This window comes from Meles meles, chromosome 2 (assembly GCF_922984935.1).
Source record: "Meles meles chromosome 2, mMelMel3.1 paternal haplotype, whole genome shotgun sequence".
NCBI lineage: Eukaryota > Metazoa > Chordata > Mammalia > Carnivora > Mustelidae > Meles > Meles meles.
In genome coordinates, this window is record NC_060067.1 from 71046906 (window position 1) to 71070889 (window position 23984).

A 23984-nucleotide genomic window follows, 5' to 3' on the forward strand; every position below is an offset into this window, starting at 1 on the left:
GTGCAATCTTCCTAAGATGGCAAGTAGTTGCTTGAAGCATCTAGAGCAGAGGGTAGAAAATTCTGGTCCTTAGGTCAAATCTAGTCACATAGGTACGTCGTGTGGTTCTTACGGCTTTAGCCTACACAGTGATGACTGGGATTTCAAGCCCTGGACCAATCCTCAAATCAAGCCGTGGTTTTCATTTCTTCGGGCAATGAATCTGAATAGAATTCCCCTCTGCTAATACAGCATAGGCTTTCCAGTTTGCTCAGTGCCTGGGCCTCCTCCGAGATACTGAAGCTTCATTTATTTTTATCCTTGCACTTATACCAAGGATTCCCTTCTATGGAGTGAGAGCTGTCTGGCTCCTGTATGAATCTGAGCTGGGGATGCTGGTGGGCATCTCATTCAAAGCACTGGCAGTAGAAAGTGAACCCTCATGTTGCTAGTAACTGTAGAAAAGTTAACAGAAAAAAAACAAAAAACAGAAAACAAAACAAAACAAAACAAAACAAAAAACCCAGTAGCTCAGAGCTGTTTTATTTTTCTTAAATAAAAGTTTCAAATTATAGCTTTAAAAAAAAAACATACTCATTACTTCTATATCGCTCTTTTTTTTTTTTCCTTTTCAGTAAAAAATAAAACAGACTATTTAGTGGACACAAGCACATTTGAATCCCAACCTATCAGCATCTTGTATATGTAAACTCTTTTGGACTTTGGGAATATTTTAAAATAGCTCAGTCCAAAACAAAACCCATAAAAAGGCAGTAATGAACATTAAATATATCTATATATGTATATATAGAAATACAAATATAGATCTATATAGAAAGAGATAGTAGATAGATGAATGAATGATTTCAGAGAGGCATTTATTAAGTACCCATTTAGTTCAAGAAATTCTTCAATGAATAAAACAGAACAAGAGAAGCAAAACCCAAAGTGTGCTTTTAGTCTTCTGAGTTGAGAAAAGCCATTTATGCAGAGCAGAGTTTTGTTTGGGTAATGGGCAGTGGCAAGTATGGTTGCAAGACTGAGAAATGGAGTTTCCAGGCTTCTCTATTGGCTACCAAATATTTCTTATGCAGGTTAGACTTTATGGTGATCAAATGAGTAACAGCTCCATGAAGCAATCCAGTCACTCATCATTTATTACCCTCCAGTGGGACAGTTTCACTATGTATAGATCCATGGTGTGTATGGGTTTCACTGTATGAAATGCAATGACTCATGCACTGGTTTGGTATTTAGCAAGAAATCTTGGACCCGGTGACAGTGTTTACAGAGTTATCTGAATATGACTGAGTCAATAAAAACATTTTACAAAATAATAAAACACTAAATATTGGCAAATGTTGATATTAACATTGGTAAATATTAGTATAAGGATACTGGTAAACTTTATTTTTCATAGAAAAGTCCATTAATAAAAAGGGGCTAATATCTTTTTCAACTCCACCCTGAGAGCCAGGTAAACAGATGAAGAAATTGAGTGTCTAAGAACTTGTTACATAACATCACATAACTAAAAAATAAGGAATGTGGGGATACAGCTCAGGAATTCTGAATCATTTCAGGGTCTCTCTATGATATCTTACTGCATAAGCATGAAGGAACAGAAAATCCTCTGGGCTGTTGGGAAGAAAAGAGGTATGGGCTACCTAAGATGTGAGTTCAGTTTTTGTTTCCTGTGCCCGTTTTTAGGTACAGAAAATAGAGAATTACAAAGTGCCATTATTGCTACTTTTACTTCTTCTGTATTAGGATATCTGTAAATTGGGTTGGACAGAACATTTCAGTTTAATGAAGATTTTCTGTTTTTATTAGGAGTGAGTCTGAGAGTTTCACTGATAAAATGGAGAACAGCTGCTCACTTCTGGGAAATAACCACAGCCCACAGTCAAGCCTGATAAGAAATCTGAAAAGGAGTAACTTATTTTGAGCAAAGGTGTCAAAAGCTCATCAGGTAGAGATCAGTAAACCAAGGAAGAGGGAAAGATGCATGTGTTTGAGGCAAATAAACTCTAGCTTTAAAATCCAGGAACAGATAGAGTCAATATCTGTAAGTGGAGAGAAAACTGTACACTCTGAACAGATAACCAAGCGAATGAGTGATGAAGTTAAACACATTCATAAGGCAAGTAGAGGAAATGATCAAAGTAACCATCAAAGAACAGTAAAGTCTAAATCTAACTTTTTTTTCCCCTTCCGGAGATATGTTGATGTTGAAACCTCGCATCAGTATTTCCTAAAACTGTAGATCTCTTGGGTCAGACAAGAGAGAATCATGGCAGTAGGTCTTCCGCAGAGAGAGGCCATTGTACAGGAGAGGAACTCAGTATGCCAAGAAAAGAAATGGAGCTAATGGGGAATGATGTAAACAAACCACCAGGGTTTCAATAATGGAAATGTGAGCCCCTACTATTTCTGGTTTTTTTTTTTTTTTAAGATTTATTTATTTGACAGATAGAGATTACAAGTAGGCAGAGAGGCAGGAAGAGAGAGAGAGAGGAGGAAGCAGGCTCCCAGCCAAGCAGAGAGCCCGATGTGGGGCTCGATCCCAGGACCCTGGGATCATGACCTGAGCTGAAGGCAGAGGCTTTAACCCGCTGAGCCACCCAGGTGCCCCGCCCCTACTATTTCTAAGTCTCTTGTTCTTAATATGTAAAAATGAGAGAGTAACTCAAAGTTCTGTTTTGAGAAATCAAAAGATAATTAGCAAAATGCTTCAAAAAAATAGGGAGGGGTAAAACTGTAGCTGTTACTTTTTCCACATACGCTTTCCTAAGCTCTCCTGTATTGACAGAGGCATTTAAATAGAGGTGGGTTAAATAAGGAAAAATCATGATAAAATACCATACAGGACTAAAAGGATCTCAAAGTCTGGCAAGAAGAGTTAAAAAGGTAAGAAATTTGCCCAGCATTGCTTAGCTAATAGAACTAGCCAAAAAACAGACCTGTTTGATCCCAAAACTCCTGCCTTTTTTTTTTTTTTTTTAAGATTTTATCTATTTATTTGACACACAGAGAAATCACAAGTAGGCAGAACAGCAGGCAGGGCGGGGGAGAGGGGAAGCAGGATCCCTGCCGAGCAGAGAGCCGGAATTAGGACTTGATCCCAGGACCCTGAGATCATGACCTGAGCCAAAGGCAGAGGCTTAACCCACTGAGCCACCCAGGTACCCCACAAAACTCCTGCTTTTTCCTCTATCCTATTCTGCTTCTGTAAATGAGATGATCTGTAAGCCACTGAAAGGTGATAATTACATTTAAAATTTCCTTTGCTTTCAAGTTTTGGATTAAGCCATTGTACCTCTGTCCAAGCAGATGAAGGTGCTGTAAACTGCTGCGGTGACAGAATATAGCTTAAAAGCACTGTCCTTCTGTCCCTTCCTGCAGCAGTCAGAAGTGTGGGCTAAGGATGGGATAGAGCCCAAGTCCTTCTCACCCAGGGACCCAGACAGAAGATCCCAGTCTCCCCCAGGCCACCTTAAGACACCAGCTGAGCATAACTTGAACCCCCTCTGATGAGGACACTTTACAACAGACTTAGCCATCCAGCTGCAGGTAGTAAAACTACTATTTCAAAGCCAGGGGAGAAGAGACACTGGACATGCTGAAAAGGAATAAATTTTTGGATTTCCCCCCGAATTGTGGGAATGATTGTGGGAGGAGAAAATATTCAAGGAAATATGGTATGGTGCTGAGCTTCTGTAATATGAGCCTGGTGTCTCAAGGGAAAGTTCTTACATTTGTGTCCCCTAGGCAAGAATTAACCCATCCTTATTCCACATTTCTCCCTCCCAGACTTGGCTGGAATCCCAGACAGAGGGCGTTTCTAACCCTTCCTCTGCCTCCTCTGCCACTTGCCTGTGGCTTGTGTGCAGCTTTGGTGGGGTAGGGCCTCTCCCCAGTTTTCTGTCGCCGTGTTTGATCATAGCCAATAGATTGCTATGAGCCAAGACAGGGTGCATTGGTACATTTGAACTATTCCCGCCAGTGTCAATAAGGAACAGTATAAAGTTTCCTGGATATAGCCCAACTCAGCCTACTTTGTCTGGGAGTGTGAATTAAAGCCCAGGGTTTCATGACTAATTAAAGTCGCTCAAGTCCCAAAGCTGTGTGTGGAGTCACACGTCAGACCCGGCATCCCAGGGCGGTGCAGACTAGCAGGAGCGGCAACCGTGGTCAGTGGAAATGAATTCTCAGCTCCGCAGCACGTGACTTCCTATTTCTGTAAGGTACTTCCAAGGGACTTCCTCTGTAAAAATCAGCCTGAGTCCCAGGAGATTTCATTCAGCGCCGTTGCTAAGTTTACTTCCAGCTCGGCACAGAAGTTTTCCCTGAGACACGGTGCTAGTTTCTTTTCTCTCTCTCTGCTCTGTCATTGCCAGCATGCAAGGATCTGGTGGCCCCCGTTCGTGATCGGAAGCTGAACACACTGGTGCAGATCTCAGTCATCCACCCCGCGGAGCAGGGTCTGACAAGATACTCGAGCACGGAAATTGTGGAGGTGAGTGAGCGCGCTGAGTGTCTGCCTTCCTCTGCCCGGCTGTCGCCTTCTCAGCCTCTCTCAGACTTTGAGCAAACAGCTGAAAAAAGTTAGCCCGTGGCCTGCAGCTATGCTATGTTCCTGTCCTCTGTCATTTAGGAACGCATACCTGAGGTTATGAAGCATGCATTGCTAACTTACCAGAATAAACAGATGAGAGAAAAGCTTGCCTTTGTCGTAGACCTTCTTTTTCTTTAGTAAGGAGGGGAAAAAAAAAACTCACTTTGGATCCTTAAATCACCAAGTAGAGGAAAAAAAAATTAAAGAAAAATTGATAAAATTAAATATAATGAATACTTAATTTGGGAGGACTAAAAGAGAGTGATAAAGTACCCCCAGGGAAGTTAAGTGTTCTTGTACTTTTCATTTTATCCTGTGTTCTTCAGTCTGCTGATGGAAACTTTGTATTATTTGCTATTTGTGTGTGTCTTTTTAACGTACCATGTTTTTCAAAGAAAGGTAGATGATTAATTTGAGAAACTGTAATGTTTCTAGCTGAAGGGTGTAAATATTACTCATCAGATGAGAGATTTCCTATTTACATTTATTATTACTAATATAACATGCAATATGTGTCGGGAGGAAACTTGTTATTGTATTGGATCAGATTCAAAAGAGGAAGTGTTTCCCTTTTGATTATTTTGTTCTCATTACACTTACTTCACGAACTTAATGAATGAGAAATACTGGAACATCTGGGACTACAGAAAGTGTGCTTCAAACTCCTTAGCTTTTTTTCAGACTTGTAAGTCCTGTCTGTTTTGACCGAGGAGTTTCTCTGTAAGGAACGAAGTAGCTTGCCCCACACTGGGTTTGCTCAATGCCAGCCTGTGCCTGGCTGCCGGAATAAATGATTCAGACTGAACTCGACTCATTTTTCTAATGGGAATGACCCAGTTCCTGCATGTAGCCTTGAATATGCCCTTTGGAAACTTTAGGTTCCAATGCTGGTATAATTTTTAGTTAATGCTATAGTTGAATTAACAAAAATAGTCTCATTCATACAGCGAAAACTTGACTAAAATTGTAAAATTGTTCATTTCTATGAAAAAAATTCAAGTACTGTTCCAGTTTCATTATTCTTTAAATATATGTATATTGTCAAAACTTAAAAGAAATGATTTTGACACATTTCAGTTGTTTATGTTTGAACACGCATAGCTGTTTTGGGCTGTTTTATTGACTGTCTTTTTCCAAAGTGTCTAACACAGAGCTGAACAAAAAGTATTTGTTGAGTAAAAGGAGAAAGAATGAATGACTAAATAAATAACTCGGGCTTTCAGAAACTCATAGACACCTGGTTTACTAAATTCTAACAAACATCTCAATGATATTTGGCAATATAGGTGTAAAATTTAATGTTGGATGTCAGCTCTCTCAAAATGAATTCTGAGGCATGGAAATATCCAAGGCACTGCATCCTACGTTAGTAATTTCATAGCCCCAAATCCATCATATTTAGTTTCTTTCATTAGTTTTCAGATCGGTCTGAGAAAAAACACAGCTGAACATCTCAAAACAAATGGACATTATCAGAGCATGGCTTTCAACTGAATCATTACAGAAAGGAAGTAAATGGTAGTTTATGAGAAAATAGCTTCATTTTAATTCGATCAGTCAATATCTTAGCTTATTTGCATGAATTTCAGGTCAAATCCATCAAATCTATTCTAAATGGACTGACAACTGACCTTAAGGAAGGATTCTGCATATAATGCAGAAAAAAACAATAAATTGTTTTTCCAGACTGTTAGCAGCGCAGACACTGATGCTGTGCCGTTTACTCTCAATAGCTCTATCAGAATTTGGGCTCTGGGCCTTGCTGTCGCCCGTGAACATCAGTTGGCGATTCAGATCTCTGTTCCAATAGGACGATTTCCTAGAAAAACAAACAGACTCAGACACGCTTGCTGCGTTCTCATGTGTCACTGCATGCTGCCGACTGCAGTTGCTACTTTATGGAATCAAAATTGTCTGCTTGTGCTGTTGCAGGGAACAAGAGACCCACTGTTTTTGACTGGTGTCACATTCCCATCTGAGTATCCCATCTATGAGGAGACCAAAATAAAGCTAACAGTCTATGATGTCAAGGATAAGTCTCATGACACTGTAAGTACTTGTACTTACTTCTTTTTCGGGGGGAGTGGGAGAAGGAGTTAGATTTTTCCAAACTATTGGGCTTGGTTGGATATAACTGGCATTTTTCAAAGAGGGCATTTATACTGTGTTTATGCTTGTCTTATGTTTATATTTTACTGAGGATTCCCCCCCCCATCTTTCCACGCCCAGTTCATTGGGCTTAGTGCCAAAGTGGCAACTGGTTAGGAGCAAAAGCTTTCAGTAGAGAGTTTTCTCTTTCTCAGGAAGGCTGGCTTGATGTCTTGGTTTATCTTTCTGTTGTTGTTCTAAGGAGTTGTCGAGGGAGTCATAGTGTGGGCATACGGCAAGGGCAAGAGATGAACTTTTTATACTGTTTTAAAACTTTCTGGATACTGTAATTATTCTACAATAGGAAGTTGACAAAGTGCTCTATTTGGACAGTTTATTCCTGGACAATACTGTGTTGAGAGACACTCCCTCTATTTTCCTGAAGTTGTTCCTGGCACCAAAGCAAACAGAGGGGGGTAACGAGAAGCACTAGGCTCACGTTTTAATTGGCCTCCTTGTGTGGAGTTCACGTGAAGCCCCAGTGCTCTTTTGTCCTAAATTTTTCGGTCTTCCTACAGTGTCTGACTTTTCTTCCACCTGAATCAGACTGCCTGGTTAGACAGTCAAGGACCCCACACTGTCTCTAGAGGCCATTCTTAAAATTCCTGGACAGAAGATAATGCTGTTGGGTGGTGCTGAAAAGGCAATGGCTTAAAAGGGGCCCTCTCCTTTAAATTTCTCCAGTCCCTGTGGAGTTCTGTCGGTTTCAAGGCAGGGAAGCTATGGCAGTATTGATGATCCATAGTGAAGCACATGCCAGGGAACACTTTGAAGGCCGAGAGGCCTTTAGTTTCCAGCAGAGTTCCTGTTGAAGGTAAGCGGGCCTGCTGGACATAGAGAATCACTGATACCTTGTCTGGGGAAAACGTCACTTTAAACTCTGCCCTCCTGTAGGTTATGGTTCACATAGATAGTGGGAGGAGGTGATGCAACCATGCAGGGAACTAGTAAGCAGAGAAATGATTAGGATGATGGGAGCTGTGGGATTTTTCTGTCCCTCCAAGCACACGATCAGATTCAATCCCCCCAGCAGTCCCAAGGCATAGTCGCGGGTAGAATATGGCAAGGGCAGAGGTCTAGAAACCTCTAGACCTCACGGGCATGAATGTTACAGAAATGAATGTTTCTCCTAAACTCTTGAGTTTGTGAAGTCCTTAGAAACATGAGAGAAATATTAGATACGTAAGGTATTTCTATCCCCTTTACTCTCCCTCATTTAAAATGTGCATGGATGTTAATGCTTTACAGATAGATAATTAGCCTACTCATTAATTATGCTTCTTGTTGGCTTCTATTCTGGAATCTAATTATTTAAGGTCTTTTAAAGACTTCCTTCTTTGATCAGAGGTGTCATCACATAAAAGTATTGGATGAACTGGATCCCTGCTATGATATAAGACTGTGAAATTTGAACATACTTAAGAAATGCAACCAGCTTTCACTTACTAAGAGCTGTTAATTAAGGCATAACCTCTTCCTCAAAATAACTAACAATTAGCCCCGGTGATGGAAGTGTAAATAGAAATACAGTTTATTAATATGCTAATAGTCCCCATGGACATACAGTCTTTATCCTGGCCCTTGTTCTCTGACTTCTTAAGATTTTCTTTGGGTTGGGGGTGGGAAGGGGGGAAGCAGGAAATGGTCTTCGAGTGCAGTTTATAATTGTGAGCACTTAACAACCTAAAAAATTTCAGATCATAGTACTTTTTTTTTTTTAAAGATTTTATTTATTTATTTGACAGAGAGAGAGATCACAAGTAGGCAGAGAGGCAGGCAGAGAGAGAGGAGGAAGCAGTCTCCCTGCAGAGCAGAGAGCCCGATGTGGGGCTCGATCCCAGGACCCTGAGATCATGACCTGAGCCGAAGGCAGCAGCTTAATCCACTGAGCCACCCAGGCGCCCCCAGATCATAGTACTTTTAAGGCCTAAGAAATGAGAATATGTGTATGTCTTTTAGAAAATTAATAAATTTTCTGCATGTATTTAAAAGTAGTTTAAATATTTGATCCTAACAAATCATTGATCATGTTAGGCTGACCCAGAACAATGAGATTTTCTACTAACTAAAAACTAATGAGTTGAGTCAGATGACTAAGTTGCTTGCCCTTTCCTATTGAATTTATCATCACTTGGAATTCATCAGTCAAATAAATGTGTTACTTTGCCATTTCATATCCATTAAAATACCTATTAATATTAGATATTTTTAAAGAGAAATGATAACCTTTCATCTATGCCCTTGATACAGCGATTATGTGACTGGTTGTTCTTGTATGCCTCTAAACATTGGACCTAAGATTGATTATCTCACTTAGTAACATCAGCAGATATGCAATCCATCACTGTAACCAATGAGAAGAGTCTGTCCATTCCCAAGTACTGTTGTTTCCTCCTCCTACATCCTTCATCCTCCTCCTTCACTGCAGGAAGTCTTACACTGTGGCAGGTGGATAGATAATGCTTGGCAGGTGGGGAGGTGGGGTATGGTGGATGACAGGGTCATTATTAAAATCAGAGTGACCTTTTTACTATTTTCCTCTTTGTGAGGAAACTGTTTTCTCAGAATGGGCAGCTCTAACATCCAGCTATTTCGGTAGGGACTTTAACTTGAAATTGAAGCCTATGGCTAGGATAGGAGAGCCCAAGTTCAAACAGTGAAGTGTTCAAACAGTATATATCTCCTGGATATATACTGATTAATTGCTCTATTTTAAACTTCCTGGAAACTGAAACAACATAGACACAATCAGCCCTAGGGAATCAAGCTGGGACTGTGGGTCTTTCATATGTTACAGAAAAAAACTCAGAAAAAGGTGAAATTTAATAGGAAAAGAAAATCAATTTTTGTCTTTTTTCCTCCCTTCCCATGCAACTTGTGTTTTGGAAGATACTGAACAAGGCTCTTTCAACACCACACTGAGGATAGCCATCAATCTGCTGATATATAATTAGGTCACAAAATTGGCTTTGCTCACGATAGAAATTTGACTTTCTATGTTTTGCAGAAGTTCACATTGCTACATTTGTTTAGTTTTTAGAGGAAATAAATGTTTGCTGTATCCCCAACTTGTTCGATGTCTAGTTTATAGGACAGAGTCCTGTGTCCAATAAATATGGATCATTTCTCAGGTGAGGATATATGTCCTAAGATATTTTTTACTGCTAGTTACTAGCAATTCTCCATTTGTACCTTTCAGAAAAAAGTGACCTTATCAAGATTGGATGTAAATTTATTATACTGTGTGAGATATATCCAAGGAAGCTAATCTCTAGCACAATTCCTTACACAGAAGTGTCTAGTTAAGTTTTTTGTGTTTCTGTATGGAAAAGAAAATGATTTACATTTAGTATACTTTGACTCTGATTTTCTACACTAAATTCTTAGAAGATTACGTCTAATTATACTCATTGAGATAGAAATTCTGTAAGCCCATCTTCTCCTTGTAGAAGATATAGCATAGCTGGTAAGGAAAAGAAATTGCTAAAATTGATCACTAAGCACATGCCAAGCGCTGTGTTTAATAAGTTATACATGGTTTCTTCTCTAATCTCCAAAAAATTCTTTGAGGGAAGTATTACCTTGCCCATTTTAAAGATGAAAAAAAGGAGATTCTGAAAACTTCAATAGGCCAAGTCAAAGATCCTTTCTTCTCTGCAGGATACATAGGTTCTTAGGGTTACCCTCATTTCCACTTCCACACTACGGTATTTTGACTTCAGCTGATGCTTTAAAAGCATTCTTCAGTTGGATCTTCAAAATTGATTCACTGAGGGAAAAAAAATGTCAGTATGCCAGTATGGGGGAAAAAATATATCCAAAATGTTTAAGCACTTAGATTAAGCATGAATAACTAATTGTAAATGTTTAAATAAGTTTTATGCAGTGGCCAGCTAGTATTCATGAAAGAATAGCTGTTATTACCTGTTGTAAAATGGTTAAGTTTATGTCTTAAACTTTTGCTTTTCACCACCTGGACCTTTCCTGTTGTGTATACTTCATGGTTCTCTCAGCTTGCTAGCTCAGTTTGCCTTTTGTAATGTTCTGGTCTCTGTTGTAACATAGTTTGCAAGAAGAGTTATTGATTCCTTACAGAAGTAGTTGAGGATTCTAAGATGCTGCTGCCCTCCACAAATAATTTCACTTCCTTTTTTATCTGTTGATGAATGGTATATATTTACAAAGAGCATGTTTATATTTTATTGAGGATTAATTTGTATATAACAAAATGGACAGATCTAAACTTCAGTTCAATGAGTTTGATAGTTGCATGTGGCCACATAACCTTTACCCAATGTAAGATATAAAATATTTCCATCATTCCAGAAAGTTCCTTTGTGCCCCATTCTTGTTAATAGTCACTCCACATACTCTGAGGCAACCACTTTTCCATATATACCAGCATGGATTTGTTTTGCTTGTTGAAATTTAAGTGAATAAAATCATAAATATGTGTTCTCTTGTGCCTATTAAACATATATTTTTGAGGTTCATATATGTTGCTGAATGGAATTGTTCCTGAATAGTATTATGTTGTTGTGATACCACAGTTTGTTTATTCATTCTCTTATTTACATTTCTCTACATTTAATTACTTTTACTTTTGACAACAATGAACAAAGTGTCTATGAACATTCCAGTACAAGTATTCGTGTAGATAATTTGCTTTTATTTTGAGAGGTAAATACTGAGGAGTTAAAATTGTTAAGTCATAAGGCAGATGCATGTTTAACTTTCCTAGGACCTGCCAACTGTTCTTCAAAGTTATTGTATGACTTTATTCTACTCTTCTGTGTGAGAGTTCTGTTAACTAACCCAATGATGATAATGTTGATCTGCATTTAGCATTCTAGTGGGTATGAAGTGGTTATCTTATTGGGTCTTAATTTGCATTTTCCTGATGACTAATTCTGTTAAGCACCTTTTCCTGTGCTTGTTGGCCATTCATCTTTTTTTTTTTTTTAAGATTATATTTATTTATTTGAGAGAGAGAGAGAGAATGATAGGAGGAGGGGCAGAGAGACAGGTAGGTTTCCCACTGAGCGAGGAGCCAGAAGCAGGACTTGATCTCAGGACCCTGAGATCATGACCTGAGCTAAAGTCAGATGCTTAATTGGCTGAGCCACCCAGAAACCCCTCTTTTTTTTTTCAAATGACATTTCTGCTCAAGACTTTTCCCTTTTTAAAAAGTGAGTTTTTTTATTGTTAATTTAAAGGAACTTTTCATATATGTGGATGTGCTCTTATGAATATATGTTACCAAAAAAGGGGGAGATATATGTGTTACAAGTCCTCTCTCCTCTTTTTGGCTTGCCTTATAATTTCCTTAATGATGTATTTTGACTTTAAATTCTGAGTATAGTTTGTCAATCTTTTCATTAGTGCTTTTTGTACCTCCAAAGATCATTATGTCTGAGTCATGAGAATATTCTCCAGGGTCTTTCCTCAGAACGTTTTATTGTTCCAGTCTTTACATTTATGAATGAGATAGGAATCATATTTTCCCCTATGTAGATATCAAGTTATCACAGCACTGTTTGTCAAAAATACTTTTTTCTTCACTAAATTTAGTGGGGACTTTGACTAGAAATTCAGTTGTCTACTGATAGGTGTAGGTCTACTTCTCGATGATCTGTTCTATTCCATTGATCATTTTGTCTAGCTTCATGACATAACATGACTATTGTAGCTTTATAGTAAGTCCTGAAATCAGGTAATTTAAGTCCTCTATCTTTGTCAGCTTTGTTCTTTTTAATCAAAGTTTTGTTTTTGTTTTGCTTCTAAGAGCCTTAGTTTTTCCACATAAATTTGAGAATAGCTTGTCAACTTCTTCACAATGACTGTTGGGATTTTGAATGGAATTGTGTTAAATCTATAGATTAGTTTGGAGGGAATGGACATCTTCACAATGTTGAGTCTGTTGATCTGTAAGTATGGTAGGTATATCATTCCATTTATTTAGGTATTTAAATTTTATCAGCAATATATTTGTGTTCAGATCATTTGTGTGTGGTCATAATACATTTTAAGACTTAGGTATTTTTGATAATTTTTCATGCTAATGTACAAGGTATTTTTTTAAAAATATAGTTTTAAACTCCTGTTGTCAGTAGAGCTGATCTTAACTGTAGGCTTTTCATAGATGTCTTTTATCAGATTGAGGGATTTCCCGCTATCCCCAACTTCCTGTGAATTTTTAATCAAGAATAGTGTTGAATTTAGTCAAGTGACTTTTTTTGGTATATATTGAGATGCTCAAATATTTTTCTTATTTATTCTGTTAATGTAGTGAATTACATTAATTGTCTCTGTAAGTTAAAACAGCCTTGGATTCCCCCAGCAATATTTTCATTTTGTAGCAGTCTCACCTCTTTCTCAAGCTTCATCCTAGTGGGGGGGGGGGGGGGGCGGGGATTAACCTCTGCTCTTCTGCCTCACATTGGAGAAAGCCCTGTGCAGCGCATTGGTGAATCTCTCAGCTCTCCTGTATACTGAAATGTACTCCTTCAGTATGTGACTTTCAAGTGGGAAGGAGTAGGTGGTTGGGCAAGACCCATGCTACGCCTAGGGCTCTGTAGGATTCAGATCTCTCATACCAGGTAACGTGCTCATTAAAAGTTTATTGCAAATTCAGCTGGTGTCTGTGGAATATCGTCTTCCCCCTGCTACTCAGCCAGGAATAATATGGGACCATGGGCATTTCTTCCTCCAAGAAGGGTCTGTCATTTCCTGGATTGCATTTTATTTTGGTTTATTTGCATTTCCATCTCTAAGTTTTTCCCTCCTCTGTTGTTCACATATCAAGTACATTACACTCCATGCTACCCTTTACATTGTTTTTCCTTTCTCTCTTACTCTTGTTTTCTCTCTGTGCTACTGTCTGCATTTGCACAGTACTCCTTCTGTATCAACTGTCCAGGGATTTTGTTTGGTTTTTGTTTTTGTTTTTGTTTGAGCTCCCACAATAGAGGAAAGAGTATTCAATACCTCCTTACTTTCCATTAGAAAATAATGATGTTGGCATGAAGAAAGACTGGCTATTTGAGAGTGAAATAAGAAAACAAATTGACTCATGAAGTAAAGTATGTTTCTTAAAAAAACCTTTGGCCTCTGCAGAGTGGCTATTTGACTATAAAGGGCCCACATCCTTATTTCATGTAAATCAGCAGAACTGTGTTTTGGATATTTTCACACTTGGCTATCTACGAATGTGTGAGTTGTAGAAACATTGTTTAACCTAGTTGAAAACAACAACAACACAATAATACCTAGAATTAATGTGCCTTTTTCCAATTAAAATAGAAATGATGAGGTAGGGCCACCTTCCATTCTCTTTTCAAAGCTGGGACACTTAATGTTAATCACAACATAGAGAAACATAATTTATCCTGTGTTTCTTTATGGACTCTAATTCGACTGAGTCCTACCTCCATTGAATATTCAAGAATGGCTTTTAAGTTTTTACTCTTGTAAGTTTTTGAGCATGAGCTATCACTGGAAAGAGTGGTTGGGGGAGTTGCCGGGTAATTCTTGTTTGAGTGCGTTGAGTCCACAAACTGGAATTTAGTCATGTCTATATAAATCTCATTTGATGGGTGTTGCCCAGAAGTTTTAGGAAGCTCTCTAATGTCTTATCATAAGAGAGCAAAAATTTAGGCAGTTACGTTTCATCTAAGAATACAGTCTACAACATAGCAATCACTTTAATACCCAAATCTGACAAGTTTTTTTTTTAAAGCAAGAACCAAATTTCAGTTAAAAACAAAGATATATAAATTATTGAAATAGTATTCAGTAGAGTTCATCTGTGTGGAAAGAGAAAAATATGATTCGAAAAGCAAAAATGGTTCAATATCAATATATCTATCAACATGATCCATTTTATTGGGGCACCTGGGTGGCTCAGTTGTTAAGCATCTGCCTTTGTCTCAGGTCATGGTCCCAAGGTCTTGGGATCAAGTCCTGCCTTGGGCTCCCTGCTCAGCAGGAAGCCTGCTTCTCCATGTCCCACTAGCCCTGCTTGTGTTCCCTCTCTTGCTGTGTATCTCTCTGTCAATAAATGAATAAAATCTTTTAAAAAAAGATTCATTTCATTAATAACTTAAGGAGAAAACTCATTTGATTCTGTCAATGGATCCTAAAGATGCATTTAATAAATCTAGTGGCCACATCTAATAAAAAAGTAGATTATATTATAGAAATATAAAAATCTATCCTGGACAATATAAATGTTCTAAATAATGCAGTGGTAAAGTCATTTCAACTAAACACCAAATTAACCACTCTCAACATTATCATTCAACATTTTCTTGGAGACTGTAGAAAATACAGTGAGAAAATTATATTACTTATATGAAATTTGGAAGGCGAAAGCAAAACTATTTCTCTATTGATATGCTTAAAATATATAGAAAGCCCAAGAGACTTTACATAAAGACCAAATATGATTTTGTAAGTTGGTTGGTTATAAAAATCAACATATTTAAAAATCAATAGCTTCCTTCTTTTATTGAAAAAATTACATAGAAAAGTATAAAGTCTTATTGAAGACTATAAAATAAGATCTTTACCAATAGGAAAACTTGTGTTAGAAAAAAATTATAATTAACATAAAACTAATTGATCTAAACTCAATTTATAAATTTAATATAATTTCAAATAAAATACAAGTGTTCTTAAGGAGAAGAATTTGGGGGATTGGATACAATGATCTTAAAATTTACTGTATTAAATCAATACCCAAGGATAGCCAAGGACATTTTTAAAAATAGTAAGATTTACCTGATCAGGCATCAAAACAAAACATATCGCTACTGCAGTCAAATCTGTGTGGTTTGATCATAAGAATGAACAAATAGAGAAGTGAGAGAGAATATCACATCCAAGAGCAGATTCCAGGATATATAGTAATTAACTCCATGAGATGGTTCAACTGAGCAGGTAAGAAGGATGGATTGTTTAATACAAAAGGTATTAGTGGGGCTCCTGGGTGGCTCAGTGGGTTAAGCCTCTGCCTTCGGTTCAGGTCATAATCTCAGGGTTCTGGGACCAAGCCCCACATTAAAAAATGTTCTTGGAAACATTCTATATTTTCTTGGAAGCACAAAATTAAGATAGCAATATGATCATCAATTTTTACTCATAAACTGACAAAAAAATTAAAGACCATTGCTGGTAGGGATGTGGGAAAAAGTGTACTGTCATGCATTGCTGATTTAATGTGAAATTTTAAAACTTTAAAAAAAAATCTGCCAGCATTTATTAAAATGGAAAGTGAATGTCCATTTTGATTTAGCAATGTTACTCCTGGTTATTAACCTCTTAGAAGTAAAATACTTGTACTTAAGGATATATGGAAAAGGATGTTTGCGCATTGCTCAAATAGTGAAAAATTGGAAACAGGGTGAATGCCTATCAGTAGTGGAATGTAGAATGAATAAATTCTGGTGTGTCCAAACTAGGGATATTCGGAAACCTTAGGAAAAGTGGTCGTAATTAATCGGAGTTCTAAAAGCAGACTTGGAAGTTTCAAGAGGGACTGTGAAATTGAGAACAGCAAATGCCAAAAACGGTGTGTAATATAATTCCATTAAAAAAAATAAAAACCCTGTTAATGAAAAATGCCTTATATACATGTGTGCATTGGTTTTGTATTTAAGAAATATACAATTGTGGATGACTGTCATGAGTATGTAGAAAATGCAGGAGAATAAAGGCAGTGGATTGTGTGGGGGAGGTGGGGTATGGATGATGTGGGCAAAGGAAACAGAGAAAAAGGAGAGTGTGAGTTAAAATAGTTACAACACAGTCATGTCAATGGATTTTCTGAAAGATTTCCTTATTTTTAGTAAAATAAATGTATCTTTCAAAACTGACCGTCATTCCCATTACTTTACACAAAATATATTGTCCTAAGAGGAGTGTTACTTTTGCGTCCTGAAGAGTCAGTGCATCGGGTCCGTGGGTGGTCCTGGATGAAAGGGAACTGTCCTAAACAAGTGGCAGCCTGGAGGAGTACTGGTGGGGACAGGGAAGGGGCTTCAGTGCTGGGGAGATGGGAAGGACCCACTGTCAGGGATGACCTGTGTGGAGTGGAGGACGCAGCTGAGAACATCACGGAGCCGGGTCAGAGCAGAAGAGGAGGAAAATGGCAATCATCTGTAATACTTGATGAAGCCCCTGGGAACTCCCCGAGACAATTGAGGGGGCACTTGTAGGGGTCTCTAGGACCTGCAGTCTCAGGAGGAAGCACGAGCTTCCCATGCTACATTAGAGACAGTAAGCTGTACAATGACTTGTGGTTCAAAGTCAATCTAGAAGTGTTTGTCCTTCTACCTGCTAAGATTACTGACCGCTGAGATATGTGAGTCTAACTTGGGCTCTGAACTGAGTTATTTCTACTTCAGTTTATTTCCCTCGCTCCTACAGCTTTCAAGTATCCCCCAGTTGTTACCATTTGTTCTACGTCTCAGGCCTTTAGTGGCTGGCTGGCCCCATCTCGTTCAGGCGGCAGCGTTCTTGGCCCAGCTGATGTGCGTGGGGAGGCTCAGTGAACGTCCCATCTGATGAGGACCACCCCAGAAGCAGACCGACCTGGGCACTGAGGACACGTGTCTGGCTTCGGCTTCCCATTCTCTCTTGGTTTTGCAGGGCTGAGATGTGACGTGTTGCCAAAACATTTCTTCTGTTGAGAAAGGAGCAGAAACTAGTGATTTAAAAAGTTAGACCTCTTCAGCTAGGAATAGCTTTTAATTACCTTAAGTTTATATATGCAGCCCAGAAGGAACAAAAGGAAATTCTAAAGAAACGTAGGCTTTCCTTAGAGCCATGTGAATGGAATGATAATTACAACTAAGTTCAAGCTGGTATTTAAATTCACGTGAAAATTATTTTTAAACTTACCAAGAGGAGTCATGTACACCAAGGCAGAAGGTGATGTCACATCCTGAACACTGTTAAGGGACATCTGTTTCCACACCACAAAGATTTTCTTCTCATGTTGCCATGAGCCAGGTTACTTAGGTTTCATGGCATTAAGTCAAGCTGTCTTTTAAGATGTGCTCATTGAAGTTGGAGCCAAATGTTAAGGTGGCAGCTGTTCCTTATACCATGTCCTGAGGAATTCGGTGTGTGAATTCACGCAGTTATTGGTCTTTCATACAAACTGGGGTTGTAGTTTTTAACCATGATAGAGGAAGCAGCCTTCGGAAGGCACTATGGATATTTGTTTAATCAGATATGGTATCTGTAGGGATATTTACAATTTTAAGTATTATTCTGATATTTTTTAATTGCTATTTTGGTTTTATGAAAAGGACACTGACAGTCATATTAGTGGTTTAAAATGTCTGAAAGCATTTTCCCAAGAGGATCTGAATTGGACATAAACAAGGGATCACCTACCTCAACCTGCAGCCGGCCCCCATTCAGAGCATTTGGTATAGTGTATGTTATAGATTTGCTTTTCATTCCTAAGTTTAAGTTGAGGTGTAGTGAAATGTACATAGCAGCTTTATCTGGCCTCAGACAATTTCAGAAACAAATGGAGGCCTCATGACAGAAACTCTAGACAGCTGCATATATATATATATATATATTCACACATACATGTACACACATTTTAAATATGAATATGTACAGTGAGTAATATAGGGCTTTAAACATTAAGTAAGGCTTTAAACTTTAAATTCCAGGATCAAGTTCATTTGTTGCCAAAAAAGAAAAAAAGCCAAAAATATCCTTAAGGCAATGTTAGTATTCAGAGAAATTTTCCTCTCTTTGTAAATGGAAACTTTCCAGTTAGTGTAGGTTTGTTGTTTTTTTGCTTTAAGATTTTTTTTTTTTTTTTTGACAGGAAGAGACTCAGTGAGAGAGAGAATACAAGCAGTGGGACAGGGAGAAGCAGGCTTCCCGCTGAGTGACTTGATCCCAGGACCCCAGGCCCATGACCTGGGATTCTTAAGGACTGCACCACCCAGGCGCTCCTGGTTAGTGCAGGTTTAAAGGCAGAAGTGTGTCTTTCAGATTCTGCTTCGGTGCCTTCTCCATTCTGCTTTCTCCAGCATATATGTACAGTACTGACTTTCCCTGGGCACTAGCTTCCTTGACCTTGAACTTGCAATCTGCAGAAGTATCTGAAAAGAAGACAATGTCAAATCATAGATGAACTGCAATAAAGTGTAAGACGTATCTGAAAACCCCATCAGTGGCTATAAAAACAAGATTTCTGAATGCTGTTATGGGAAAAATGATGTGTACAAAGTGTTGGAAAGAATTATAGCGAGAACATTTCAAACAGGGCATCAAGAATGCACCACTTTGGGGCACCTGGGTGGCTCAGTTTGTTAAGCAGTTGACTCTTGGTTTGAGCTCAGGTCATGATCTCAGGTCTTAGGATTGAGCCCTGTGGGGGCCTGTGCACTCAATAGGGAGTCTGCTTGAGATTCTCCCTCTCCCCCTGCTCCTCCCCACCTCTGCTTGTGCGTTCTCTCTTTCTCTCAAATAAATCTTTTTTTTTTTAAGAATATATTGGGGTGCCTGGGTGGCTCAGTGGGTTAAGCCTCTGCCTTCGGCTCAGGTCATGATCTCAGGGTCCCGGGATCATCGGCCTCTCTGCCTCTCTGCTCAGCAGGGAGCCTACTTCCTCCCTCTCTCTCTCTGCCTGCCTCTCTGCCCACTTGCAACCTCTCTCTCTGTCAAGTAAATAAATAAAATCTTAAAAATAGTGTTATATATATATAAATAAAGTGATATATATATATATATAAATAAATAAAAGTGTTATATATATATATATATATATACATATATATATATATATATATATATATATATATATATATAACACTTTGACCCCTCAATGATTCCTTCTCAAATGGGATGCCACATTGAGAGCAAAGAACCGGAAGCTCTAATCTCAGATCTGCTACTTAGTTGTGCAGCTTTAGACAAGTTACCCATTTGGGGACTCAGTGTCCCCAGCCATAAAATGATGATACATCCTGGTCTGTCTGCTATTGGAATGAAAATAGACTAACACACACTTAAAAGTGCTTTGGAAACAAAAATCGTAGTCGAAAGGTAAGTACCGTCCTCATTTACTGCAGATATTGTTCAGTTATTATTCTTGCCCTCAGGGCATTCTTTCCTGAGGGACATTGATGTATTTCCAAGAGAAGGATTGGTGGTTTCATGGTATCAGACTCCCCAAGGTTAGCCATGTTTCCAGTGAACTGATTGGTCTGGATATCCCGGTGGTTCTTGTCTGGTGGTTTGTGGTTGGGTGCAAAGCCAGTGCTGTGCACCAGCCATGTTTCAGTTTGAACACATCAACAGCAGTAAATAAGAATCTATTTTCTCTGTTGCTATTTTAGCATTTTATTAATCTGGCACTCTGCAGTTTGATACTCCAGCATTCATTTCGTGAGTGAGTGTGTCTTTCCAAAGGGGAGAAAAACTGAAAAAGATGATTACTGCAGAGATATGCCCGTATTTTCCGTTGCAGTCATTTTGATACCTGCTTCTCTTTCTGACTTAAGAGTTACAAACAGCGGTGCACCTATGGGTCTGTCTTCCGAAACCACTGTAAGAAAGAATTTGAGAGAGAAAAACCCTCTTCTTTAAGATTCACTTTCCAAATCATACTTGTACCTAATGGGCTGACCAGCGAAGCACCTTGTCCCTCTTTTTCATTCTTCCAACTCTGAGTCATCATCTGGTTTGATTTTTGAGACATCATTCAAACTGCCTAAAAAGAAAGGCTTTTATAGGATTCTTTGACCTTGGATGGAGCAGCAAGTAAAAAGCAGTGAATAAAGAATTCTTTTCCACCTTCCTCACAAACTTACTTCATTTTCCATCTAACGACATTTGTTAGACAAAAGATTAGCAGAATGTTTCTTCTCTAGCCTGACCTTAGGAAATTCATGAATGCTTAACTAGATGAGATTGTTTGAAGAACTTCTGAGGCCACAGACACCCAAAAATTGTGAAAAAAAAATTTTTTTTTTAATAGGGAAATGGTTTAACCATTTAGACTCTCAGAAACATCAAAGATAGAAAGAAAGTCTTGAGTGTTCTTTATATCAATTTGATATTTGTTGTGATAAATTTGACAGATGGGCTATCCGTGTGGAAATATCTAAACAAGCATTTGGAAAAAGGTGCGTGGAATTAAGGGAAAATGACAAGATCTGTATTGTCTAGAAACATCTGCCTAACAGTAGCTTAAATAATTATTCCTTATTTTTTTTGCTCTCACAGCGAATGGAAAAGGTGTAGTATATCAGATTCTGTCTCTTTAACATTAGGAAACCAACTCTGATCCAGACTCTTTTTTGGATCTCATTGACTAGAATTGTATCTTATGGTTTCAGTAATATAGCAAGGGATTCTGATAAAGCAAACATCTGTTCTTCCAAACTTTTTGTATTGGAATGTGCAAAAAAGAAGCAACTTGGAAATGACTTTTGAATTAGGCAAGTAACCACAAGATTTGGAAGAAAGATTTGAAAGACATCCTTACAGAAGTGATCTTTGAAAATGAGAGAATCAAGAGAGGAAAGTAGGAGAAAATGATCAAAGTCAGAAACTTGGGGAATGCCAACGTGGAGGAGAGCTGATCTCAGTAAAAAGGCGAGGAGCAGGTGGCTCAGTCATTATCCAACTCTTGGTTTTGGCTCAGGTGATGATCCTGAGCTGTGGGATCAAGCCCTGCATCCCTGCATTGGGCTCAGCAGGGAGTCCGCTTCAGATTCTCTCCCTCTGCTCCTCCCCCAACTTGGGTGCTCTCCCTCTCTCCCTCTATCTCATACATAAATAAATCTTAAAATGAAAAGGTGAAAAGTAACCTCTCACCTGTGAGAATGGCTACTGTAAAAACAAATAAATAAACAACAAACAAATAAATAATTAAAAAAATTAAAAACAAAAACAAAACCAGAAAACAACAGGTGTTATTTCTCCATGGCTAAGATGTGGAGAAATTGGAACACTTGTGCACTCTTGGTAGAAATGAAAAACAGTGAAACTGCTATGGGAAACAGTATGGAGGTTCCTCAACAAAATTACGAATAGAATTACCATATGATCCAGCAATCCTGTTTCTTGTTTCCAAAATTTTCAAAAAAATTGAAATCAGGATCTCAAAGAGATATTTGCATACCCATGTTCAAAGCAGCACCTTTCTTAATAGCCAGGAGGTGAGAGCAAACTGAATGTTTACCAGTGGATGAGAGGATAAACAAAATGAGGCATTTATGTATAATGGAATATCATTCAGCATGAAAAAGGAAAAAAAAAATCCCATCAAATGGTATAATGGAGAACCTTGACAACATTATGCTACATGACATAAGAAGGTCACAAAAAGGCAAATTCTGTATGATCCCACATGCAGGAAGTATCTAAAACATTCAAATTCATAGAAACAGAAAGTAGAATAGTGGTTACCAGAGCTGGCGGGAGAGGGAAAAGGGAAGCTGTTGTTTAGCGAGTGTGGAGTTTCAGCTTTGCACAAAGAAAAAGTTTTGGAGATCTGTTTCACAAAAGTGTGAATATACTTAACTCTACTGAACTATACATTTAAATATGGTCAGATGATTAATGTTATGTGTATATATATTTTTTCTTTTTTCTTTTTTACCATGGTTAAAACAGCAACAACAACAACAGCAACAAAAACTACCTTAGCTTTCTGCTTTGGTAGATGTGGGCTGGCGACCACAAAGCTGAATTTCTCACACGTGCCCATGTGACGCTGATGCTGCTGGTCCTCTGGTCATTCTTTGGGAATCAGTACTCTAACATGAGACCTATCATGTGGGGTGCCTGGGTGACTCAGTTGGTTGAGCAGCTGGCTCTTGCTTTTGGCTCAGGTCTTGATCTCAGGGTCTTGAGATCGAGCCCTACTTTGTGCTCTGGACTCAGTACAGACTCTGCTTTGAGATTTTGTCTCTCTCCCTCTGCTCCTCCCCTGCTCTCTCTTTCTCAAATAAATAAGTAAATGAAAAAATCTTTTTTTTTTTTAAGATTTTATTTATTTATTTGACAGAGAGATCACAAGCAGACAGAGAGGCAGGCAGAGAGAGAGAGAGGGAAGCAGGCTCGCTGTCGAGCAGAGAGCCCGATGCGGGACGCCATCCCAGGACTCTGAGATCATGACCTGAGCCGAAGGCAGCGGCTTAACCCACTGAGCCATCCAGGCGCCCCTAAAAAATCTTTTTTAAAAAGCCTTATCCCTCAGTACCATAATCTTCTGTTTATAGGTCTAGTTCTGTTTAGAGTGTGAACTGCTGAAATAGGGACCATCTTATTTGTCTGTTTATCCCCATTTCTAATCCACTGTTTGTTCCTGAATAAATTTGTGTTACATAAATAAAAAAAGGGGGGGTAAAAAGCAATACAGGAAAAAAAAATGAAGGGAACCAGTTAGTGCAATCTCCAAAAACCAAATTAGGGGGCAACTTTTAAGATGGAGAGGGGGGTCAATGTTGCCTAAATCTACAGAGATGTTAAGGAATATGAAGAAAGACTACTGAATTTAGTGGTTAGGAGGTCACTAGCCTTTTAGAAAATAGTTAGGTGCTGAGAAAAAGCTAGAGTCCAAGGGATTAAGGGGTACGTGAATGCTGATGCTGTATCAATACTGGTTAGCAAAACAAGGAAGAGAAAAGGAGTGCGAGTGGATATAAAGAAAGGGATTAGTTCAGGGTGAATTGGACACATTTGTAGAGATCTAGGCCACCTAAGCAAGCTGTGGGAGTCCTCAGGAATTTTGGGGTAGTGGGTAGTGGGAGGCTCCAGAATAGAAAGCTGGATATTGCTTGGTAATTCGTCTTGCCATTACCTGAAATTCCTGAATTATTATTATTATTTTTAATTATAAAATTTCCTCTGTAACAGTATATTTATTAAAATCCCTTTCTTAGATCAGTTTGCCAAGTGTGAAATAATGTTGGTTTCTCTGGTAACAAGTAGATTTGAGAATTATTTTTTTGATGCATTTGGAGATTCTGATGGGAAATGAATTGTTATGTGAAAATCACCAGTAATATGACTTCCTTAAAGAACATGAGTACTGTCTAAACACTTCTTGATGTTTATAACAATATCAGTAAAGATTACTTTAATTAGTTTGACAAAATGCAGGAATCCAAAAGAATTATAATAAAAGACAATTGTATGGAAGAACAAGAGAAAGAATATATACGAAATTATATTCAATTCTGGTTTATATGCT

At 38.3% G+C, this 23984-nt stretch overlaps 1 protein-coding gene across 4 annotated transcripts in view; it reads left to right on the plus strand.

Annotated features, from left to right (window-relative positions):
- The window catches only part of INPP4B (inositol polyphosphate-4-phosphatase type II B), a 563252-nt gene that overhangs the window by 217190 nt on the left and 322078 nt on the right, over window positions 1-23984 (plus strand). For all 4 annotated transcript variants that reach the window (XM_045992576.1, XM_045992594.1, XM_045992567.1 and 1 more), the window contains exons 6-7: window positions 4380-4498; window positions 6530-6646. In XM_045992576.1, coding sequence (XP_045848532.1) covers window positions 4380-4498; window positions 6530-6646 — 236 coding nt within the window. The remainder of the gene's footprint in view (window positions 1-4379; window positions 4499-6529; window positions 6647-23984) is intronic.